We start from the raw sequence: 26,065 nt of genomic DNA, 5'->3' as shown, positions 1-26,065 counted from the left end.
TTCAACTGCACCCCTTCCTGCCCCCAGATACTCAGGTAGGTCTGAGGCCCACCATTTCAGGGGGAGTGAGTACAAATTCTCAGTGGGTTAGAGTCTCAGATACCAAGGAAAAAACAGCTAACTGCTCTAAACTTCCGACCGACCCTCAATTTCCCCGCATTAAGCAGAGCAAACCTGGGACTCAAAAGACCAGTACGGGCCGGCGGGGCAGCGGACCTCGGTGTCCCGGCACTCCTCGCGTCTCCCGTCCGCAACCGCCCACTGCTCGGAGGCCGGACTCCTGCCCCTCACACCCACGCAACCCGTCCATCGGCTGGACATCCATCAAAGGGGCCGCGGAGGCCGCAACCTCTACACCCCAGCAACCCGAACGCACGCCCAGAAGCGACTCAAAGCAGAGGAGGGGGCGGGGCCTTCGGCCGCACCCCTTCTCCTTTTCCCGCCTCCTTTGTTTCCTTCGGAGTCTCCATTGGCTGCTTGCCCTTGAGCCCGGGCGAACCGCGGGCCTGTGGTGAGAAGCGATTGGACGACGTCGCCGCCGCTCGGCCGGCGGCCCGCTCACGATTGGCCGAGGCGGCGCCGGGGGTTTGAATCGCAGCCCCGGTCTGGGAGGGTTCTGCCGAAGTGCCACGTTGGGCCCGGCTGCGGCGTGAGGAGCCGGCTTGGAGCGCCGGCTGGGGCGCTCGCGCCGGGGCGCTGGCCGTTGGTGTCGTTGGGCGGCGCGGGGCGAGTCGGGAAGCTGGTCCGCGGGGTGTGCTGCGGTCCGCCCCGCGGCGGCAGCGGCGGCGGGTGGCTGTGGTCGGGCGGCGCTGCGGAACTTGGGCGGCGGCGGGTCCCGCCAGAGGGCGGCTCTGGCTGAGTGCGGAGGGGCCGGCGGAGAGCCCGGGGCAGCGGCTGAGGCGGGCCGCCGGCGGCGGGGGCCGCTGCCCCCGGAAGAGCCGGCCGAGATGCTGGCGGAAAACCTGGTGGAGGAGTTTGAGATGAAAGAGGATGAGCCGTGGTACGACCACCAGGACCTCCAGCAAGGTGAGGGCGCGATCGCCAGGCGGGGCCTGGTCTGGGCGGCTGACGGCTCGAGGCTACTCCTCCCGGCCGCGAAACTGTTAAAAAGTTGCTTTTGCTTGGGGCCCACCGATGCCAGGGGCGGGGTCTGGCGCTTACCTGGCGTTGGGACTGTCGCGCCTGCCCGCCCACCCGGGAGGACTCCGCTTTGCGGGGCCCAGGCTTCTGCGCGGTAGTCAGCATCAGCATCAGCATCATCAGTATCATAACCACCACTACTGCGTGCGCAGTGCTAACCGGGCGCCAGGCACCGTTTGAAGCGCTCTCTCCGGATTAATTGATTGAATCTCCACGGCGTTCCTTGGAGCACAGAGGGGTAGCCCCTTACCGGGCTCGTGCCCCGCTTCCTCTCCGCCTCTCGGGGGAACCACAGCCGGGGTTCCCAGCGAGTGTGAGCTGCTGCAGGTGTTAAGTCCCCGGCTGGCAGTGCTGTGTGGCAGGAACCATGCCGAGCCCTTTGCACACATTTGATAAACACAATAACTCAGTGAGAGAGTAATTCGCGTTATCCCCATTTTTCAGATGGGGAAAGCGGAGGTTAAAGCGGCCAAATGACTTCCCTCAAGTTAGGTGTGGGAGCAAGTATTTTTTTTAACTAATTTTTATTGGAGTATAGTTGATTTACAATGTTGTGTTAGTTTCTGCTGTACAGCAAAGTATTTTTGAACCCACCCACTCAGAATGAGGAGTCATCATAGTCACTGCCCAAACCCTGTCTCTTCTTCACCACCTGGTTTACAGCTTTTTTAGTTGGTGTTAGACTGTTGGGGGCGAAAAAAAAACTGCTTATGCAGAGTAGTTTACCGGATGCCAAGTGAGATGATTTGAGGGCACTTCTACCTCTGCCACTTACTTCATTTTGCACCCTAACTTTTTAGTTAAAAACAGGCATTCCTGTCTTGGCCTGTCTTGGATTTCTTGTCTCCAGAGAAAACCTTAGAGCGGCCCTCAGTTTGGAGCCAGTGCCACCCAGCTTTTGGCCTATTAATAGCAGGAACTTGCAGTTGGGAAACAGCATTTGTGTGCCAGACACTGATGCGCCCTTCACACAGGTGCTCGTTTAATCCAACGAAGTTTCAGAGGTAGAAGTAGATACTGTTATTGGGGGAGCTAGGATTCCACTCCAAACTCCAGAGTAAACTTTCTCAACCACTATACTGAATCCTGAATAATCCTCAGGAATTTTATTCAGGCATCTTGTTTCAGCTGTTCTGTGTAAATCAACTTTTTCAGCTCTAACTTGCACAAAAAATTAACATCTCATTTAGTTGAATAGTAAATGGCCATGGTGCTTGTTCCTGCTAACCATTGAATTTGGGGGGAAGAAAGAATGTAGGCTTGAATGACTCGTACTTAGAAAAGAAACATAAGGAATTCTTTTTGGGGAAGGTGATTTCTTAAATCAATATGTCGTGGCCTGTCGCTTAAACCAAAGTAGTTTACCATTACGCTTTATATAGTCTAAGCTATTCAGTGGCTGCAGTGCAGTATCTGCCATCATGTTCACAGCGTCCACAAGTCAAATTTGTCTTACATTTTAACCTGTTTTCAGAATTCCCCCTAAGGATTGATGGCCTAGTTTGAAACTTTCTCCAGGATTTATGAGGCAGCCATTGTGCACTTGCAACATTTCCCTATAATAAATTAAGCAGTTTGTCCTATAATCAAAGCTAAATAGTTTTCTTTACTGTATTTAGAAAGTGTAGATCTGTATGGGCTCTTTTTTTTTTTTTTTAATCTGGCACAATACTTAGCACATAATAGGAGCTCGATTTTAACATTTGTTGAACTGAACTGAGGCACTCACACAGGATTATTGTTTTCATGGCTCTCTTCCATCAGGTGCCTTAGTCCACGCTGCACTTTCCCCCTGCGGGAGGTTGTTAGGAACAACTGGTTGTAATATTTCAATCTACTGAGGAGCAAATGCAACATATTGGAGTTAGATGTGGAACTCTTTAACCTCTGATCGAAATGAAGTCATCAGGTGTTCAAGTTTAATGAAACCTTAAAGAGCACAGGTCCAAACCTCCTTAATGGCAATTTGCATTTGGAATTTGTTCTGTGCTTTTCAAAAGACTTTTACATCTGTTATCGCGATGGACTTTGACATAACCCTGTGTGTCATAACTTAGTTTAAGTGTGTAGTGTAGGAATAGATGTGAAATTCCAACAATCATAACTGTGAATATGGCCTGTAAAAGAAAGAAGGCTACAGTGTGAATAGAAGGGTATCTTTGTCCCAGTTTCATTAAATTATATGTTAAAGAACTCCTAAACTTCTAAAGGATTTTTTTAATTTGTTAATTTCTCAAAAATTTTATTTATTCTGTGCCAGCTGTTCATCCAGGCACTGGGGCCACAGTGCCTGTCCACAGGATTGGATAGGTGGGATCCTACTCATTGACGGTCTAGGAACCTGTTGACTGGAGGAGACGCCACCTCCTGGTGTGTGCCTACTACATGTAGTGCCTGGCACAGGGCGAGCCCTCACTAGATAATTTTGCTGCTGAATAAAGTTTGGGAGCAGGTCTGTCCTCTTAGATTGATAAGCAGATCTAGTGGGTTTTTATCAAGTGCAGACATATGTCTGTTCATTTTTTAACATCCTCACTATTAATTTTACTGAGAGAGCCTTGTTTGTAGAGAGCTGCTAAAACAACTAAGATCCTGTTCTCAAAGTCATAGAACTACAGACTTTTTTCCTTTAGCAATAGAAGCATTATTTAAGTAGACTGAATCTCTGTACCAAAGTTTGCTTGGGGCATTCTTTTTAAAAATTAAAATTGCTGAAAGTTTCTAACCTCGGAAGGCTATGGCCTACCATTCATACCTTGTTAGAAATACGTAAAGCTGTATGCAGGCAGAAGGAGAAAACCCTTTGCTTTTATAAAACACTTTGATGGAGAGACTGTCTTTTGTCAAAGAGCTGAGTTGGCACAGTGAGGACACTGACAGTGGTCTCTGGGGGTGAGATCCTTTCTGGGACAGCAGGAGCCTCCTGTGCAGGTAATGATGGTGCTGCCTCTGAAATGTGCCCCTGAGAACAAGGTGAAAAGACTTAAGAGACTGGGTTTTCTTTTAGACCAGCTGCTATTATAATTGTCATTTGGTGAGCTGTGCAAGCTTAGAATAAGGATTCGGGTTTCTACTATATGGTTCAGCAAATGAAATCTTAGTTTAAAGGAATCCTAAGATTTCTACTTCTTTTTAAGAGGAGTACATTTTCCATGTGAGCAACTAATTTGCTGAATCACTGGTCATTAAAACTGACACCATCATTTTTCTTGATGTTTATATTCAGGTTTTTTGCTTTCCCAATTATAGTAACGTTGGCAACAGGGGTTGCACAGAAGCATCACCAAATGACGCATTTGTTTTGGTAATAGGAAAAGCTTTCAGCCTTAATGTTATTAAATTACTGCTAGAGACTACAGCTAACATGGGAATATGTCGTCCTCGTGTTTTTTAAAAAACTGAAGTAAAATAAGAAAAATGTAATAGCAGTGGGATTTAAAGATTTCAGAATTCTGGAAGGAAGATCTTTTTTAAAAAATCACTTTGCCTAGAGCATAGGGCTGAGTAGAATATCTGTTTAAAGCTAACAGTTTACACTGTTAAAATAGATTATTATCACTTGCAAAGACTGATTAGTGGAAGAATATTGAACATGAAGGTATTGAAAAGTTGCGGTTCTCAAGCCTGCAGTAAATCTGTGGTATTTTTAGTGGCTGCCTACACCAGTTCAGTAGGATTTAGAAAAGGCAACCTCTTAATGAAAATCCTTATTGTAAGGTGAGATGAACAGGTGCATAAGGCTTCAAAACTATCTTGTTTCCTTTTCTTTTATATGTTAATTAAAAATAAAAGACATTTATTCTCCCATTCCCCCCACTAATTTTTTAGAAAACCTTCTTGGGCTTACTGCCAGCTTTTGGCTCCTTTTGGTTATGGAAGCCAGATGCTACACAACAGGAAATAAACTTTTTTTTTTTTCCTTAAGACCAAAAAAGACTCTTGTCTGTAAACTAACAGATGAAGTAATATCCTGTTATACAGTGTGGCTTCACAGACACTTTCTTGTAGTTGAGACTTGTTTTGCCAGAATTCTGTCCTAAACATCCTATGAAATATTTAGGAGACTGAGACTTCAGGTTACTGAGCCAGGCTGGGGCTTTGTTTAACTAGAAATAAGGATTGCGATAAGGACAAGTCTCAAATTCTTCTGTTTGCTGTTTACTAGAAGAGTGCTATACTTGGCATCTCTTTCTGCAGCAGCAGGAAAAGGAAAGCTGTTCCTGGCTGGTATTAAGTAGCATAGGTAGTTTCCTAACTGAGGAAAATAGCTGAAGTGGTCTCAAGTTAGTCTTTATTCTGGAAGCAGTTTTGGCTCAGGTTTTGATTGCTAGATAAGAATATCTTTGGTGAGTCTCGAGTCCTTCCCAGTGAGGAATTACTCACCGCTTTACAGCAGGCCAGGAGAGACTTAAGTAATGTCTAGGTGGTGTTTATATGCTTTGTCCTTAGTAATTCATCGTGGTGGTTCCTATGTGGGGCTATGTATACACATTGCCTTCCCTCTGAGTACAAAATAATTATTTCTGGAACGTCTCAGCTGTACTTAGTTCCTTTTTCACTTAATGAAAACAAGATATTAACTTGCCTGGAGTTGTATATGCTTTCACTGGCAGCGCAGGCAGTAAAGGCCAAAGAGCTTAACTCTAGTTTCTCATTGCCATCCAGGAAAACAAGTGAGAAGATTAAGTACCTCAGCTAGGAAGATTTGTACTCTCTACCTTAAACAAAGAAGTATATGGACATCTCTGTCAATAGACTTAAAATTGTGTGGATATGGATAATAGAGAATTGTGATGATGGTGAAAGTTAGAATTGACAGTGGTTTATCTTTTGCTTGTGACTCACCATGTGGATTTGGTCAGGTTGATTAGCATCGGCTAACTACCTTGAAAAGATATAAAAAATTAATGTCTCTTAAATGCTTTGAATGGTTTGTAAAGGGTTTTATGTCTTGTGAATACAAGATGTTATTTCATAGACTTGCTATCTGAAGCCTTAAGCTCATTAGTAGACATTGTTAATATTTAAATCACAAGAGAATGTATTTTAACACCTATCTAACAAAAGTATAAGGTTTTATTTTAAATGGGTGTAAAATGTTTTAAAATAGTGGTGTTTGGCGGGTTTTGCGGCTTTGTTTTTTCCTAAGGAGGGAAAACTAACCAAGCACAATGCTAATTATGCACTCAGATGGACAGTACCAGGTAACAAAGGTGGTTGCTTTTCTTTTACCATTTATTCTAGGTTAAGTTTTTTCTTTGTTTTCTTTTTTTTGCGGTACGCGGGCCTCTCACTGTTGTGGCCTCTCCCGCTGTGGAGCACAGGCTCCGGACGTGCAGGCTCGCGGCCACGGCTCACGGGCCCAGCTGCTCCGCGGCATGTGGGATCTTCCCGGACCGGGGCACGAACCCGTGTCCCTTGCATCGGCAGGCAGACTCTCAACCACTGCGCCACCAGGGAAGCCCTAGGTTAAGTTTTAATATTGGTGTAATGAATAATGTTAAACCTTATTTGTCAACCTCTAAAAATTGTTTTAAAATCATATGTGGCGAGGTTCCCTGTTTTCATAATGAGTAATAATAAGTGTATTTTTTGACACTAAGTGAAATGACTTTCCATCATACTTAGAATAAAATCTAAACTTTCTTTCCCATGGCCAATAAAATTTTGTGTGATCTGATCCCTGCCTACTCCTCCAGCTCACATACCACTCTCCCCCAGTGTGCTTCCGCCACACTGGCTTTATGTTGGGCTGTGCAGTGTGCCAGGTTCTTTCCCGTCTTAGGGCCTCTGCCTGGCGTTTACATGGTGATATCCTCCTCCTTCAAGCTTTAGCTAAAACATCTCCTAAGACTTTCCTTGTGACCTCCCTTTCTGAAGTAGATCCTTTGTACATTATCACCACACCCAGAGGTTTTTTCCCTTTTCTCTCTTGCATACCACATGCAGTTGATTAACAAATCCTTTTAGCTCTACATTCAAAACATATCCAGAATCCTACACCTCTATTCATCTCCATCTCTGCCACTGTAGTCTGAGCCACCACCTTCTCTCACCCAGATGATTGCAATATCCCTGTCACACTCCCTCCACCTTCGTCCCTTTCCATCTATTTACACAACAGCCAGAGAGAGTGATCGCATGAAAAGCCTTCACTGGGTTCCATGGAGCCCCTCTTTGTCTCCTACTGACACACACACACACACACACACACACACACACACACGCCCCTCTTTGTCTCCTACTGACACACACACACACACACACACACACACACACACACACACACACACACACACACACACACACACACACACACACACACACACCCCTCTCAAGCCTCATTGGCCTCCTTATTAGCCCCAGTCATGCTTCCCAGGTCTGCCTGGAATGCCGGTCCCCTAAGTAGATCTACGTGGGTCACGTATTCAGTTCCTTCACATCTTGAGTCTTATGTCACCCTTGTCGCCTGTTCTTTTTTTTTATATATATATATAAATTTATTTTTGGCTGTGTTGGGTCTTCACTGCTGCACGCAGGCTTTCTCTAGTTGCGGTGAGCGGGCACTACTCTTAATTGCGGTGCACGGGCTTCTTATTGCAGTGGCTTCTCTTGTTGTAGAGCACGGGCTCTAGGCACGCGGGCCCAGTAGTTGTGGCACATGGGCTTAGTTGCTCCGCGGCATGTGGGATCTTCCCGGACCAGAGATCGAACCCGTGTCCCCTGCATTGGCAGGCGGATTCTTAACCACTGTGCCACCAGGGAAGCCCTTGTCGCCTGTTCTTAAATTTCAACCTCCCACATCCATACTTTTCCTGCCCGCTTCCTTTTTTTTTTTTCTTTAGCACTTTTTGCTATCTAGTATATCTTTTTTTCATGCTGTTTCTCCCAATAGATTATAAGCTCCATGAAGGCAGGGAATTTTTTAGCTGAGTTTATTTCTATATCCCCAGAACAGTGTCTGCTATTATTGAATTATGCATACATGTATGGATGAACAGTGTTTATCACAGTTTGCAAGTTTATTTACTTACTTGCTGTCTGCCTTCCCCCATTAATCTGGGAGTGTCAGGAAAGCAGGAAATTCATCCGTTTATTCACCATTCTAGCCAAATCTTAGCATGGTGCCTAGCAACAAAATCATTCATTTGTGAATCAATGAATACTAATAATAACTTTGCCTGTGTATTGCAGCTTAGTTTGTAAAGTACTTATGTATTATTTCATTTGATTTTCAGAATCATATTGACAGGACAGTCATCTCTCTACACAAAATACTAAATGTAGGGACTATATTGAAAGTGTTAACCTGGTAAATGGCAATCAGAACTGGACCCCAGACCTTCCTACTCAGTTCAGTGCATTTCCCACTATATCAAAGGACCTCAGAGAATTTACTATGCAGATAAGTGTTTCAGTCACCTATGTTAGAACTATTGTCCTTTTTTTGTATCACTAAATTTTTATTTCTGGGATTTATAACAAATCCTGTCTTACGTGCCTATATGCCTAAGAAGAGAGAGCTTTGAAAAATAAGGTTTAGAAAAGAAATATGCTTCTTTGCTAAATGAAAGTATGAACCATGACTGGGTTACCACACAAACTGTACTGCTGCTTTGCTTATCTGGTTTGCTCATCTTGGAGAAGGACATGAAGAGAAACAGATAAAAATGAGAGAGACCTGTGGCAGTGTTCTTATCACTGATGTATCAATAGTTTTCCTTTTTGTGACTTAATTTTTAGTCCACTTAGGAGGCCAGGATCTGTAACAACACACTTTGCTTTGACAGTTGCATTCACAGCAGCCAGATTCCTGGGAACTTTAGAGACTATTGTAAGGTTTGCCTGTACTTTGGCTTAACAGTCCATCCAGAAAAGTAGACAATCAGGATATGATTAAGTCCAGTCCATTAGCAAATAATTATGATCTTAGATGTCACAGTCCTGAATGATCATTCCTAAAGAAGTGAATATCACTATTCTTCACATCTTACAAGTAAGGGTACATCAAGAGTACATTACCTGGTAAAAGGCCCTAATACAACCGAATTTTAAGGAGAATCCAGGTTTCCTTCTGTGCCATTCCACCTTCCATTGGGATCTGACTTAAACTTTATATGTTGGTTAGGTCTTGTTTCATTCTTAAAATAAAGGACTGGGTTATGTAAAATGTTAAGGTGAGATCATTTGCACTATTCTAAGATTTACTTGTTGTGCTAGATCTCCAACTTGCTGCTGAGCTTGGGAAGACATTACTGGATCGGAACACAGAGCTGGAGGATTCTCTTCAGCAGATGTACACAACCAATCAGGAGCAGTTACAGGAAATTGAGGTAATTTACTCAGCGGGAGAGTTACCTTTGAGGTGTGGCCTGTCGCTGCTCTAGCGCCAATTGTATTCCACTAAAATAACACTTGGAATTAAAAGCAGTGTTTAATTTCTAATATACACTTTTTTTAGAATAAAGAACCATTGGGAAGTGTGTGGAGGTTGACTTTTACTTTCTTTAAGCTTTCCCAACATGTAAGTCTGCTGTGATGAAAGAAATTTCTCTCTTCACCCTTGGTGAAGTGTACTAGAAGTAAATGGTGCAGTATTTACAAGTATGTGAAGCAAAGTAAAGCTGTGAATATTATACTTAGTTTTTTCACTTTTTTCTTTTTAAAATGAATGATGCAATATTTGAGATATGCGAAGAGGTATAAGAGAATAATACAATGAACACCCGTGTACCCACCAAGCAGATTAAGAAAGAAAACCATCCACATTGTTGAGACTCCCTCTATAACCCCTCCTTGGCTGCATCCCCTCTCCCTAACAAACACCATCCTAAATTTGATGAAAAATTTTAAAATTGTAGTACCTCATTTCATAATATGAAAGATGCTAGATTAAGGCTTTAAAATGGAGGTGCTGTCTTGTAAATAGTCCCATTAAAGTTGCCCAGTTATGTGTAGGTCAGGTGACTGTAAAGATGCTAGTTATGGATATTAACCAAACAGTTGTCCTATTAGAACACTTCATGCCCCAAACTACCCTCCCACCCACAAAAAGCATTGCACTTAAATTACAACTCCTTCTCCTCAAATTGGTACAGTAGAACCAGGACTCTTACGTCTATGTGCAGAAAAATATAAAAGACCTTAGAACACAGAAGCCATTCATCATGATCAGAACTTACTGAGCTCTGATTATATATTGAACCAGGTGTTAGAAATGCAAAGACGTGGAATAACATTGTCCTTGACTTCAATCAAAATTACACAGGTTTCAGTTTTTGAATACAAATAAGCCTATCATCAAAACTAAGACAAATTTATTGTTTCAGTATCCTTAATTTTACATAGTAGCCATAGTTAAGATGCATACAGTAGATTCCCCTCCCCCCTTCATCAGGATTTATGAATTTAGCCAATGATGTGACTGAAATATACCTTTATAATTCTAGGAATGTGTATCTTATAATGATATTGAAGTCACCAGCTATGATTTTTGGTATATTCTATATCAGAAGAGCATAGAACATGCCATACCCAAAACTGAACAGAATTGGGCAGAAACCTAAAAATGCAGGAAAACCAGGCATTTTAAAACTATTAAACTAGCCAAATGTCATACATGATCAAGGAATTCATTCCTGTTTTGCTTCATAGACGTCGTTTTTCAACTCATTGGAAAATTTCATAGAGTGGTCCTAGGGCATATACATGAAGATCACCGCATACCGTGAGGTACATTTATTTGTATTTGGGTAGAAACATAGTCTTAATACATTGTATTGATGTTTTCCATGAAAGCACCTATGAATCACTATAACTGAATACTATAATGCTTATTTTAGCACATTTTTCCAAATATAGATGAAAAAAGTCCAAATATTTGTATAATTAGAGAATGATGCCTATTTGTTACTATAGGAGATGACAAACACAGTTACTTTATGGTCTAAGTTACCTGTCTTTCTACCTTTATTTTCTTTTCTGTGGTATTGAAGGTGATTAAACAGTTGAAACAGATCATTGACATTCTGAAAAAAATCCAAAGATCTTTGAAGAGCCTCCAAATCTACAAATAATACTATCTAAAGTCTTCTGTACGATTTTTTTTTTCCTTAAAAAATGTTTGTAATCAAGCTTTTACACGGATGTGGTCCCTTGGCCCCTGCAGTCACCTCTCCCCAACCCCCAATTCTTATAAGATGTTGAAAAGCATGATAAAAATGAAGTATCCAGGTCAGACCTTAATGATTAAATAAATATACAATTAAATATATGTATAAAGCTAATTAAATAAATTTAGCCTGGATTACTTCCAGAAACATTTCCATGGATCTTTTGTTTCTGTAACAGAGCACGTGGTCCACTGGTTCATAGATCCAAGCATTGTAGCCTTCAACATTTCACTCTTTATCCAAAGCTGTTTTTTGACTAAGAACAACACTGTCTTAGATTTCTTCTCTGCCATTACGGCTGGCTTTCTTCTTTCTTTCTTTTTATAAATCACTTCCTGAAAGTCAATAGGAATGGGATGAAACAGGGAGATGAAATGGCAGTTCTGGCTAAGCCCGCTTATCAGCCAGAGGCCTCCCACAGACCAGCCTTACTGCCTGTTTGGTTCACACCTGGGCCCAGGCAGACTTGCAGATCACAACAGACTTCCAAGGTCTCCCTCCAGTAGTCTACAACAAGGAAAGCCTGACGCTCTTGTAAAAGTAACCAGGCAGTTGAAGAACCTAATTCTGTACTAAAAGATGACCCTTGCAATAGGTATAGTGCCTCTTATCATTATATCCTTTCAGAGCCCCCTAAACTTTATAAGGACTCTTTCCTTAACTCAAACCTTATGTCTTTTTTTTCTCTTTAAAGTAACCTTTTTTTTTTTTTTTTGAAATATACATACAGAAAAAGGCACAAATGCTAAGTATATAGTTCAGAGAATTTTCATAAACATACCCATGCAGCCAATACCCAGATAAGAAATGAGAACATTATTAGCTCTTCCAGTCACCACGCCCCCTAAACAGCACTCTTAACACCCTAGATTAGTTTAGCCTGTCTTTGAACTTTACACAAATGGAATCACTTGTACAAGTTTTAAACTGACTTCTTAGAATGTTTATTGGGAGTTTTCCTGATTCAAAAAGTAATACATGATCATTTTTTAAATTTAGTAAAATATAGTTGAAAACCAGAAAGTAAGCTCTTATCCTACCAACCCAGAGAAATTTTAAATCAGCCAGAAAATGGTCTTGGAACAAGCTACTCTGAGTAGATGAAGAATGTGCAGAACCGGTGAAAACGCTAGGATAAAAATCCCCAAAACTATACAAAATTAATGCACAGAAATCTCTTGCGTTCCTATACACTAATGATGAGAAATCTGAAAGAGAAATTAAGGAAACACTCTCATTTACCACTGCAACAAAAAGAATAAAATACCTAGGAATAAACCTACCTAAGGAGACAAAAGACCTGTATGCAGAAAACTATAAGAAACTGATGAAAGAAATTAAAGATGATACAAACAGATGGAGAGATATACCATGTCCTTGGATTGGAAGAATCAACATTGTGAAAATGACTATACTACCCAAAGCAATCTACAGATTCAATGCGATCCCTATCAAATTAACAATGGCATTTTTCACAGAACTAGAACAAAAACTTTCACAATTTGTATGGAAACACAAAAGACCCTGAATAGCCAAAGCAATCTTGAGGAAGAAAAATGGAGCTGGAGGAAGCAGGCTCCCTGACTTCAGACATACTACAAAGCTGCAGTAATCAAGGCAGTATGGTACTGGAACAAAACCAGAAATATAGATCAATGGAACAGTATAGAAAGCCCAGAGATAAACCCATATGGTCACCTTATCTTTGATAGAGGAGGCAAGAATATACAATGGAGAAAAGACACCCTCTTCAATAAGTGGTGCTGGGAAAACTGGACAGCTACATGTAAAAGAATGAAATTAGAACACTCCCTAACACCATACACAAAAATAAACTCAAAATGGATTAAAGACCTAAATGTAAGGCCAGACGCTATAAAACTCTTAGAGGAAAACATAGGCAGAACACTCTGTGACAAGTCACAGCAAGATCGTTTTTGACCCACCTCCTAGAGAAATGGAAATAAAAACAAAAATAAACAAATGGGAACTAATGAAACTTAAAAGTTTTTGCACAGCAAAGGAAACCATAAACAAGATGAAAAGACAACCCTCACAGTGGGAGAAAATATTTGCCAACGAAGCAACTGATAAAGGATTAATCTCCAAAATATACAAGCAGCTCATGCAGCTCAATATCAAAAAAACAATCCAGGGGCTTCCCTGGTGGCGCAGTGGTTGAGAGTCTGCCTGCCGATGCAGGGGACACAGGTTCGTGCCCCAGTCCGGGAAGATCCCACATGCCGCGGAGCGGCTGGGCCGGTGAGCCATGGCCGCTGAGCCTGCGTGTCCGGAGCCTGTGCTCCGCAATGGGAGAAGCCACAACAGTTAGAGGCCTGTGTGCCGCAAAAAAAAAAAAAACAAAAAAAACAATCCAACCCAAAAATGGGCAGAAGACCTAAATAGACATTTCTCCAAAGAAGATATACAGATTTCCAACAGACACACAAAGGGATGCTCAGCATCACTAATCATTAGAGAAATGAAAATCAAAAGTACAATGAGGTATCACCTCACACTGCTCAGAATGGGCATCATCAAAAAACTCTACAAACAATAAATGCTGGAGGGGGTGTGGAGAAAAGGAAACCCTCTTGAACTGTTGGTGAGAATGTAAATTGATACAGCCACTATGGAGAACAGGATGGAGGTTCCTTAAAAAACTAAAAATAGAACTACCATACGACCCAGCAATGCCACTACTGGGCATATACCCTGAGAAAACCGTAATTCAAAAAGAGTCATGTACCGCCATGTTCATTGCAGCACTATTTACAATAGCCAGGACATGGAAGCAACCTCAGTGTCCATCAACAGATGGATGGATACAGAAAATGTGGCACATATATACAATGGAATATTACTCAGCCGTAAAAAGAAACGAAACTGAGTTATTTGTATTGAGGTGGATGGATCTAGAGTTGGTCACACAGAGTGAAGTCAGAAAGAGAAAAACAAATACCATATGCTAACAAATATATTTGGAAACAAAAACCAAAAAAATGGTTCTGAAGAACCTAGGGGCAGGACAGGAATAAAGGCATAGATGTAGAGAATGGACTTGAGGATGCGGGGAGGGGGGAGGGTAAGCTGGGACCAAGTGAGAGAGTGGCATGGACAGATATATACTACCAAATGTAAAATAGATAGCAAGTGGGAAGCAGCCGCATAGCACAGGGAGATCAGCTTGGTGCCTTGTGACCACCTAGAGGGGTGCGGTAGGGAGGGTGGGAGGGAGGGGATATGGGGATATATGTATATGTATAGCTGATTCACTTTGTTATACAGCAGAAACTAACCACTGTAAAGCAATTATACTCCAATAAAGATGTTAAAAAAAAAATCCCCCAAACTGTGACTCATTATGGAAATAGACAACTAGGAAACTGTGAAAGGATATTTTCTCAGTGGAACTACAAGTATGCTTTCAAAGACTGTTAACAGGTTTCAAACAGTCCTCATAAAAATTAGTATTTTGTTAGGCATTGTTTTTAATGTAAAAAAAAGATTAAACGTTGAAAGTAATGATTGGCTTCAGAGATGCCTATAGCCTGTGTGGCTTTTACTTAGCATCTAATTTTTCAAGATTCCAGAGCAAGTTTTTCTCTCCTGAATGAGGGGGTGAAGAGAAGCTTTGGAGAGTAATGAGATCTGACACATGAGACACAATCGGATTCTCATGAAGTTTTCTACAATTGTGTGAGCAGCCCACAGCCTTGTGTTTCTGTTGCTTCTCTGCTTGGAAACCTGCATTATCCCCACAAGAGTCAAAGAAGTCTGGCCTTAGAGGTGTCCCTTCTTTCAAAAGCTCATGCCATCCTCAGAAATTTTAAAGCATTTTGTGCTTCCCCTATGACATTTGTCGATATTCTACTGTATATTACACTTATTTCTTGATTTGTTTTCTGTTTCTCTCCTCCCGCCACCTCCCCATTTTCCGTTGCAACATTGAAGGCTGTTGCTGTGTTTATTCATAGTCTTTGGAACATAGTAGGTAATCACTGAATACCTGTTCAAATCAGTATCTTAAGACAGGTAAGCAGTTTACGAAGCACTTCCAATAATTCCTAAACTGTGGTTTTCCACCTCTGGAGATTTTGAAAGGATGTGGAAGGAGCTCTGGCCTCAGTGTTAGAATGTTCAGACTTAAGCCCTTAATTCTATAGCAAATAGCTGGACTTTAGGCCTGTGAATTACCTCTCAGATCCTGTTTGCTCCGCTGTGTAATGGTGATAAGAATGCTTGCATGACATTGGTACAGAGTTGTTCTGAGGTGATGAGATTATGTGTGTGTATATATTTTGGACAGTATAAATTGTTGCACAGTTTATCCGTGTTTTAAGAATTTTAGTAATGAAAGAATCTTAATTCTGAAAAAAATATTGGAAATATTGGAAAATAGATCTTAAGAACAAGCCAAGCTTTTAATAGTGAGATTATAGGTGGTTTTTATTTTCATATTCATACTTTTAAATTTTTTCCTAAATTTCCTTCAGGGGAAATATAATATTTTCATCAGGGGAAAGAAGTTTTTCAAAGGTAATGGGAAATATTTCTTCAGTATTGTGGAAGGTCATTTCGATACTAAATTCAGAGGATTTGGGCTGTAATCCTTAATATAAGAATAATCCCAACACGGAATAAAAGCTGAATTTCCATTCCATTCCCTATGAGTTTTTAGTTTGGTTGTCTGTCTTTTCCAGCATTCCAGGTCAGGGTTCTACAGTTGCAAACAGGTGTTAATAGACTCCTGCTGGCCTTTTTCAAAAGTTTGCCTCAGTTGTAAAGGTGGCCTATTTATAGCTTTTTCACATAACCTGAACCTTTTACTCCTAGTTGAGGTGACATTCTGTACAAATTCTAAGACAAGTGGGAGATAACCCACGGAACTTAAACTTTGACACTCTTGCCTATAAGTGGACATTTTTGCCTGTGTTTTTGCTACTCCCATGTTCCCCTCCCTCCACTGTTTAGCTTAAATATCCCCTCATCACCCACCCCTGTTTAATATGACAAATACTTTTGTACTCGATCTCTTTTTGGCACTTGAATTTTAGGATCTTGTCAGTCCAGACAGGTTCATTTGAGGCTATGATCAAAGATTCTGAATTGAGAAAACCAGAACATGAGAAGCATAGCCATACCTTTAAATGAAGGGTAGAAAATAAGCTAACCCATTTCCTTGTAGAATCAGAAAAAATTTGATTAAATACTAATTTGAAGTTTTAGAGGCCAAGCCTTAAAGCAGTGTCTGACTACATGGATTCTGATTCTCTGGCCTCACATCAATACTTGCTGAGAGAGCTAAAAATTTTTCTTTTAAGTTGCTGACCAATTTAGTCAGATTTCTTTGTTAGGTAACCTATCACAGATTCTTGGAGAAGTGAAGGGCTTTTCTGATTAGTTTTGATTTAATCATAATAAGATTAAACTCCTACCACGTGAAAGCAAGCTTCCTGCCATCCTTTAGATTGTCCTTAAAGCCAAGTCCTCTAAGACCAAAATATCACAAGTTCTTCCTAAATGGTTTCATTGTGGTTTTTTTCCCCTACAGGTTTTTATATATCAAATGAGGGGGACCTACTGCAGTTTTCTAAACAGACTCTTTGTACTTATTTACATGTTGACTTATTTCCTTTATGTCGGCCATGACTCTAATTTGAATATTATATCTTTAAAAAGGGACACATCTTGGGGCCCATGTAAGAGAGACTGGTAAAAAATGTCTCTTTCAGATTGCTGAGGCATACCTGTGCCATGGGAATAAACACAGAGAAATTGTCCATAAATGGAGCAAGAGGGGAAAGAATTAGTATCTATTAAGGCCTTTTCCCAAAAGGGCTATAGCCAAAGCCATTCTCAAACTCTTTGAAAGAAAGCTTTCGACATTCCAGCAGTCTGAGTTGTGGTACCAAGCATGATGAGCTGTTGTGAAGAGAGCTCTAGAAATTGCCATTAGCCAGTATTTTTTTAGTCCCTACTGTGTATCAAGAATTGTGCTAAATGGACTAGATGTATAAGAGCCTTCCCTTCTTGAAGGAGGGTTAGGAAGACTATGACATTAACAAGTAAGCAGTTTGGTTGTTTATTATTAAGTGTGAAGTGTTTTGAGGGAAATTAATAGAGTGCCTTGGGAGTGGTGTTGCTTTAGATGGCGTAGTCTAGAAAGGCTTCTGAAGCCTTTATGTTTGCATCGAGGCCTAAAGGATAATCTTGAGTTTTTTGGCCATCTTTGTGCTGTGGATCCCTTTGGCTATCTCGTGACTCTAAGATGAACCTCTTAAAATACATAAAATACATAAAATTACAGAGGGAATCGGTTATATTGAAATGACTATCAAAATATTGAAAAAATAAATTTGTGATATATTAATATGTGTTTATTAATTCATTAAATACCAAGATCTAATAGCAATCTAAAAACTGTCATTTCATAGTGATAAGTCAAGATTTCTGCAGCCACTATCATGTGCTATGGAAACATCTGTGATTCCTGTAAGTGATGAAGTCCTAAGTACTCCTCATACTACTGGTGGTTTGTTGCCTCCATTCATAATTGAAGAAGATGCTAAATTTCAGTTAGAAGTTAGTGAAAATGAAGGTGTAACTTTTCTCCCATCCAAGTTCGTGGACCCTGTCGATTCAACCCGTGGACCTCAGGTCAAGAGCTGCTGGATTAGATTGAGCCAGCCAGGAAAGGCGAGGCCCCTGGGAGAGGGGAGATTGGGTAATAAAGGCCCTAAAGGAAGGGGGAGCTTGCCTTAAAGGGAGGCAACTCCACAATTTCAAGATAAAGGTACCCCCTGAGGGTGAAATAAGGACTACATATGAAGCTGGAAAAACCATTTAAGAGATGGGAAAATGTTAACACTGAAACATATTAAGGAATTGTTGGGGTTTTTAGAAGTGTGATTGGAATTGTGGTTAAAATGAGGTCTTATCGCTTCGAAATATATAAATATGTATACTTAAATTAAGGTGTCTTGGATTTGCTTTAAATTGATTGGGGAATGAGGGGAGTGGAAAAGTAGAGATGAAACAAGATTGTGTATTGATAATTGTGAAACTGGATGATGGATAGATGAGGGTTCATTAAGCCATTTTTCTGCATTTTTATATGTTTGAAATTATCCATTTTAACAAGTTTTTTTTTTGCTGTACGCGGGCCTCTCACTGTTGTGGCCTCTCCCGTTGCAGAGCACAGGCTCCGGACGTGCAGGCTCAACGGCCATGGCTCACGGGCCCAGCCGCTCCACGGCATGCAGGCGGACTCTCAACCACTGCGCCACCGGGGAAGCCCCATTTTAACAAGTTTTTTAAATGCAGTAGATAAGATTAGCCATCTGTAGAGAATCAGTATTTGGGTGGACTGAGAATTTAGGAAGGAGTACTCAATTATATAAGTAGTATATAATTTCAAGGAATTATGATTGTAGGAACATGTCAGAATACAACATGATAAAGAATGCTGTTGCAATACAATTAAAATATAGCCTAATTTTTGTGAATAACTGCAACTAAATTAAGTCCTAAGAAGGGAAATGGTATACATTAAGTTTAAGAATCATTTCGATCCAAGTGAATGTTTATGTCTCCTGGACCCAAGAGAAAGAGAGACATTGGGTTGGGGGAGGGGAGGCTTCCAGCATTTTCCATGTCCAAGATCAACATTTCTCTAATAAATGTGATCCATGGACCACTTGCACTAACATCACCTGGGTTTTTACTAAAAATGCAGAATCCTGGCTCTACCCCAGTCTCATTGACTCAGAATTTTAGGGGAAAGGGGCCCAGATTCCTATACTTCAATAAATCCCCCAGTTGAATTTTAGCACATGTAAAGTTTGAAAACGCATAACTGTAGATAAGGACGAAATAGCTACTCTTATTGAGCAGTTTTACCATTTGCGAGATACCATGCTGAACCCTTCCCTCATATTAACCTCACAGCAACCTTGTGAGGTAGGTGATGAGGAAATCTCACCTTAGAAAAACTAAGTTACTTACGGGAGGTCACCCAGTTAGCAATGGCAAAGTAGGACTTCAAACCAAATTCCAACCCCACAGCCTGTGCTCTTAGCTTCTGTGCTGCTGCCTCCCATCAGGCCATCTCTCTTCTCTGATCCTGTGCCCACCAAGACTTGGCATCCCACCTGCCCTCTGTGGGGCAAATGTGTCCTACGGAATATGTGACTATTCCAGTCACTAGGCGGGGACAGCTCCTGTGGTAACTTAATAATTAGTGTCTGATCTGTGCATTAGACTTTTTTTAGGTGGTTGTGAATCAGTCTGAAAGAATACTTGAGATCTTATACTTGAAATAAAGTAGCTTGCAAAATTTCTGCAGCTATTATATACACTCCTATGTTCTAAACCCTTTTCTACTCCAGTATTCCGAAGAGATTGAAAACATTCCCTACCAGTGACAGGAATCTACCGGAATATTGCCAGCCAGAGGGCAGGATTACAGGCACACTTCTAGGAGAAGGTGGTGGGGATTGAGGGAGTGAAGAATAAACATAGGCTTTTACAGGGGCTATGCTGCGTGCTCACTCCATCTCATTTAATACTTTCAATCCTACAAGGTAGGTACTAACGCATCCACAATTTATTTTCAGTTCTGAACCCGAAAAGCTCTGTAAAAACAAGATGTTTTTCTTAAGTAGGCAACAAGTTCATTTGACAGCAAACCCTGACCTGAACTCATGTGAGGCTGTTTATAATCTTTATTCATACTTTTGATGAGAATATGAATGCTTGATAACAGAGTGCTACCCAGCCCTCGCTGGGATGTTATAAAGTGTGTGTTGTCTTCCTAAAATTTAAAGAATTTTCCAAAACACTCTTGGCCAAGAGTTTCAGATGAGAAGGTATGAGAATTAAGTGTTTTCTCAACACATTGCTACCGAGCTATGTAACTAGTTTGAAAAAAGGCCTCATACTTTTTTCAACTCTGCCACACCACTGCCATTTAAAGAGCCCATTGAAAGTCATATAGCCCTTTCTTTGAAAGAAGTCTGTGAAAGAAGTCTGTTAGCTTTGCAAATACTTGTATAGGTATGTAAGAGAAGCCTCAAGAAAAGTATTTTTAAAGTCATGTCTGGTCTGTTACCATTTGGTCATTGGTAATGCTTCAGACCTACCTTTTTCCTCTTTCTGGTTGTGCCCCAGAGAAATATTGTGACTATTTCATTTGGAATATATACTGTCTTTCGTCCTCTTCAGGTGGAGTTGAGTTGGAGGGGAAACAAGGAAACGTAACATTGAGGCATTAAGGTTGTGACTATTCCCCTTTATCCTTGGCCATTTAGAAAGCAGTCTTAGCAGTACCAAAATAAATAATCTGGCAAGTTTCTCACAAATAAGGAGGATTATGGTGACAACATTCTCACAGAATTAAAAGTATCTTTGAATAATATTAAGTTAAAATATCTTTTTCTGGTTAAATCAATACTTTCTCCCTGTTCTTTGTCCAGAATGTCTCACCCAGAGGGAAGAAAATTAAATTTTTTTCAAGCAAAAATCAGCTAAAATCCTCCTCTTTAGGCTTTTCTTATGTCTATAAAACATATTTTTGTTTAAACATTGATCATGTATTCCATGCTTTTTCTCTTGTGGGATTATCGTGTCTCACTTAGATTTTCCTGTCAAATATTAATTTTATGTGTGTTTTGTGCTTTGTAAGAGTAGAAGAGCCTTATGATACACGAGATGTTGGTGAGCTTTAGGGAAACTAAGCATATAAAGGATGGCTTGTACCCAGTTCTTACTAAGGAAAGTAGTTTAATTGAGATTTAAAGTTCTTCTTTTCATAAGATAAACCTGTGGTATTGTGGTATAATGAAAATCATATATTTGACCTTTGTCCCCATGCCCTGGTGTAGCGCTCCTAAATCCTTTGGAATTTCCTGAATGATAGGATGGAGACTGGTTGCCAGAGGAACCAACCACATGATTAGAGGGTTAGAACTTTCAGCGCAATCCCCAACCTCTGGAGAGGGGTCAGGGACTGGAGATTGAGTTCATTCACCAGTGGCCAGTGATTGAATGAATCATGTCTGTGCAGTGAAGCTGGGTTTCCGGGTTGGTGAACACATGGATGTGCTGGGAGGGTGGTGCATCTGGAGAGGGCAAGAAAGCCCCACACTGCTCTCCACCCCCATCCCTGCCCTACGCATCTCTTCCCTTTGGCTGTTCCTTAGTTGTATTCTTTATAATAAAGCAGTAAGTGTAAGTAAATCCCTTTCCTGAGTTCTGTGAGTTGTTTTAACGAATTACTGAACCGGAGGGGAGGTCACGGGAGCCCCCAGATTTACAGCTGGTTGTTTGAATATACGGGCGGTCCCTGGGACTTGACAGCAGCGCCTGAATTGGGGGCAGTTCTGTGGGGCTGAGCCCTTACAGCTCCAGTAGTTAGTGCCAGAACTGAATTGAATTGTGGGATGCAGTTGGTGCTGGAATGCTGCAGGTATCTTATCTGTTTAACGTGTAAACTGGTCACAATCATCTCTTCCAGTATCTGACCAAGCAGGTGGAGCTCCTGCGGCAGATGAATGAACAGCACGCAAAGGTTTATGAGCAATTAGATGTCACAGCAAGGGAACTGGAAGAAACAAATCAAAAGCTCGTTGCTGACAGCAAGGCCTCACAGCAGAAGATTCTGAGGTAAAGTTTTTAGAATCCATTGAAGAAGCCCTAGGAGAAGTCATTTAGTATCAACTAGAATAGAACATGGCTGTAGTATGTTTGGGTCAATATGGGGCAAGGTTTAATTTAATTCTTTGTGGAGAATAGAGATTAAATAGAAGTCTTTTCCAATTATGCAAGCCCAGTTTGAGTGGCTGGCACCTAATCTCGCCTCACTGCTTACGCCCTTAATTTAATATGACAAGCAGCAACTAGCTTCTGTCTGTTCCTCGCAGTCTGACTGAAACAATTGAATGCCTACAAGCCAACATCGATCACCTCCAGAGCCAAGTGGAGGAGCTGAAGTCATCTAGCCAAGGGAGGAGCCGGGGGAAGCATGACCGGGAGAAATCGGCACCCAGCTTCTCGTCTCTGAAAGAGCTGTATGACCTCCGCCAGTAAGAGCCTGCCTTTCCACGGCATTTGCAAGCAGGCGCGCATCTCGTGTCACTGACACATTCTGCATTCCAGTAGATTAAAAGTACCCTTTTAGGAAATGCCACTTGGCTATTAGACCACCGGTGGTTTGAACAAAACCACTTAATTTAAACATACAAATGATTGAGTTCTTGAGCATTAGTAATTCGGTGAACACTTATTTTTGAAAGTCTCGTGTATTTTAGTGCTTTTAATGTGTTAAATCTTAATTTAAAATAAGGTGCAGTACTTTATCTGATAGACTACAGATTTTGGGGTTGTATTTCACATTCCAGTGAAGAAGAAAATTGAAAATTCAGTAAAACAAAAATCCAGGCAAACAAGGTTTTTTTGTCTGCAGAAATGCCTTTACAATATAGAGTTCTAAGATTGAATATTTAGGAACTATTTCTTGAGCACCTGTTGTAAGGCACGTGCTAATGCCAGATGTGAGGAGTGGTGAGCAAAACAGACAAAGTTCCTGCCCTCGTGGAGGTTTCAGTCTCATGAAGAGGCAGATAAGCAAATAATCACACAAATAAGTACAGTTACAAGTTGCCTAGGAGTCTGAAGAGGCGAGAGACCAGCCCGTGCACTTGGTGGTCCTCAGCGTTGACCGTTCACCAGGTCACCTGTGCAGTTTTTCACACTGCCAAACCAGCGACTCCCTCAGGCCTAATCAGAATCTCTAGGTGTGAGGAAAAGGCTGCCTAGGTGTTTCTGATATGTGTTTGTGGTTTAAAAATCGCTGCAGCAGTGGTTCTGTCTTAGCTGTATATTATGAATCACATAAAGAGCTTTAAAAAAAAAAAAAAAAAACTCAAGTCCAGGTGGCAGACCAGCTAGGTCAGAATCTACGTGGGTGGGACCCAGGCTTCAGTATTTTTTAAGACTGCCCAGGTGATTCTAATCTGCAGCCAACACTGAGCACCACTGGCTGTTCTGATTTCCTTGAACAGTATCAGTCATACAGCTGGTCTTTGGGAATGGATGTTCTGTAGTTTTTTGTTTTTTTTTTTTGCAGTACGCGGGCCTCTCACTGTTGTGGCCTCTCCCATTGCGGAGCACAGGCTCCGGACGCGCAGGCTCAGCGGCCATGGCTCACGGGCCCAGCCGCTCCGCGGCATGTGGGATCTTCCCGGACCGGGGCACGAACCCGTGTCCCCTGCATCGGCAGGCGGACTCTCAACCACTGCGCCACCAGGGAAGCCCTGTAGTGTTTTTTTTTTGTTTTTGTTTTTTTTTACATCTTTATTGGAGTATAATTGCCCTGTAGTATTTTTAATGTTTAAAACAAAAATTAGTCACAGAACTTGTGTTTTCTAACGTGTTCATTTTAGCCACTGCTCTAGTGTGGAATAGGCGAAACATCATTCACATCACAGCTCCTCAAAAACAGGGAGTTGAAAAAAAATCATCAGTCCCCCTCTTTGCATTCTCAGTTGACCTGTGTAATAGATTCTTTCAACATTTTCCCCAGGCACTTCGTGTACGATCATGTGTTTGCCGAGAAGATCACTGCCTTACAAAGTCAGCAGAGCCCTGATGAAGAAGAAAACGAGCATTTGAAGAAAACAGTGACAATGCTGCAGGCCCAGCTGAGCCTGGAGCGGCAGAAGCGGGCGACCGTGGAGGAGGAGTATGGGCTGGTGCTGAAGGAGAACAGCGAACTGGAGCAGCAGCTGGGGGCCGCGGAGGCCTACCGAACCCGTGCGCTGGAGCTGCAGGCCGACGTGGCGGAGATGCGGCAGATGTTGCAGTCGGAGCGCCCTTTTGTGAATGGGGTTGAGAAGCTGGTGCCAGACTCTCTGTTTGTCCCTGTCAAGGAGCCCAGCCAGAGCCTGCTGGAGGAGATGCTCCTGACCGTGCCCGAAGCTCACAGAAAGCCTCTCAAGCGCAGCAGCAGCGAGACGGTGCTGAGCAGCCTGGCGGGTGGCGACATTGTGAAGGGCCACGAGGAGACCTGCATCCGGAGGGCCAAGGCCGTGAAGCAGAGGGGCATCTCCCTCCTGCACGAGGTGGACACACAGTACAGCGCCCTCAAGGTGAAGTACGAGGAGCTGCTGAGGAAGTGCCAGCAGGAGGAGGACTCCCTGGCCCACAAGGCTGTGCAGACCTCCAGGGCCAAGGACCCGGCCGCAGTGAACGCCCAGCCTGAGCCTGGCACCCTTGGCTGGGAACCGGCCTCGGTCACCCCAGAGCCCATCAGTTGCCCCACCACCTCGACACCACCAGAATACAAAGTGCTTTTTAAGGAGATCTTTAGTTGCATCAAGAAAACCAAACAGGAAATAGACGAACAGAGAACAAAATACCGATCTCTCTCTTCTCATTCCTAAGTGAACCGCCAGCTCCACCACTAATTGGCCTGTTTCCTATCACCTCTCTCTCCCACTCACACAAGTGTGTGTAGACCCCAAACCTGATACTGCTCCTGACGTCTGCCTCATTGCTTTGCTTACTTAGCAAATGCATACAGCGAGGGAGGAAGGTGGCTACCGGTGGCAGTTGTATAATCGAGTTCCATTTAAGCTCCTCAGTAAATCCCATGACAAACTGGCCTCTGGCTGGCGTGACAATTAGGTTGCGATTCCTTGAAAAACCCCAAGACCAGTGGAGGGAAAATATGTGCTCCTGGAGAAGTAGGCCTGGAGTAACTGTAGTATATAGTGTGTATGTGTATGTGTATATATATATATATATATATATATATATATATACACACACGTAGTGTATATTATATAGGGGAAAGGGCAGAGCTGAAACAAAGCTAAGGCAATTCCTACTGCCTCCTTGCTTAACTTCTCAAAACTATGTAGAAGTCACATGGCTGCCAAGGGAAAATATCTTTCGCAAACACTGTTGGATACTGTGAATTCATTAAGAAGAATGTTCAGGAGAAAGCAGGGGTCTAATCCAAAATACATGGCATTAACAAATACTCCAAGCCTTTTGAGTTGGTTACATGGGCTACCAGTTGAACTGTGACTGACAGGTAACCCTAATAACATTTTAGTCTAACTGAATACCAAACTAAAAGGGCAGGCTCTGGTTGGCCCAGTTAGCTTGTTAGAGCCCTGGAGGGCCTCTTCCCCACATTCAAATGTTTTTACTCAAAGCTGTAGTGGTTAGGATAGGCTAATCGTTCTTTTCTTAAATTCAGGCTGAAGGGGCACGATGAACCCGTACCCGCACTGTGCCGGCTGAGCTGGCCAGCCTGCCAGCCTCAGGCTGCTCTCCTCACTTCCTGCCATTCCTGTAAACGTTTGTGACTTGCTGCAGAAATTCCTATCTGCCACTTTATTAAACAGTGTTGATGTCCTGACTGGAAATAACACTCACTTGCATACTTTTAATTTAAAACTATTTAAGAGAACTGAGGTTCCATTTATTGTGTATATTTTTCTAAAAACCAAATAAAACTACCAATGAAAATGAACAAATGGATCAATTGCTTGTTATTTTAAGCTTAAGCCTTTTCGCTGTTATTACCAACTTTTCTTCTTCCAACAAATCTCTCTGGGAAGAACTGAGTGATTTTTTTTTCCATTTCCATTTTTTCCCATTCCTTGGAATTGTGTAATAGCACAAATTCTGTTCATGCTGATAAATGTTCATTAAAATTACTATATGATTGAAAAACATTTTCA

The 26,065-nt window shown here is 41.9% G+C and overlaps 1 protein-coding gene across 2 annotated transcripts; it reads left to right on the top strand.

The window, feature by feature from the left end:
- The first annotated feature begins 652 nt into the window (after positions 1–652).
- CDR2 (cerebellar degeneration related protein 2) lies at positions 653–26,006 on the top strand. Of its 2 annotated transcripts, XM_029222052.1 has the most exons (5): positions 653–1,026; positions 9,361–9,473; positions 21,829–21,977; positions 22,235–22,396; positions 23,896–26,006. In XM_029222052.1, exons 1-5 carry the CDS (start codon positions 948–950, stop codon positions 24,752–24,754), a joined length of 1,362 nt encoding a protein of 453 aa, XP_029077885.1. In that variant the 5' UTR covers positions 653–947; the 3' UTR covers positions 24,755–26,006. The 2 variants fall into 2 exon arrangements, with proteins under 2 accessions (XP_029077885.1, XP_029077886.1); XM_029222053.1 differs by lacking the exon at positions 9,361–9,473.
- Positions 26,007–26,065: the final 59 nt, after the last annotated feature.

The sequence above is a fragment of the Monodon monoceros genome, unplaced genomic scaffold, assembly GCF_005190385.1.
Source record: "Monodon monoceros isolate NGI ecotype Baffin Bay Population unplaced genomic scaffold, NGI_Narwhal_1 Super_Scaffold_13, whole genome shotgun sequence".
Classification (NCBI taxonomy): domain Eukaryota; kingdom Metazoa; phylum Chordata; class Mammalia; order Artiodactyla; family Monodontidae; genus Monodon; species Monodon monoceros.
This window is presented reverse-complemented; position numbering and strand designations above follow the sequence as displayed.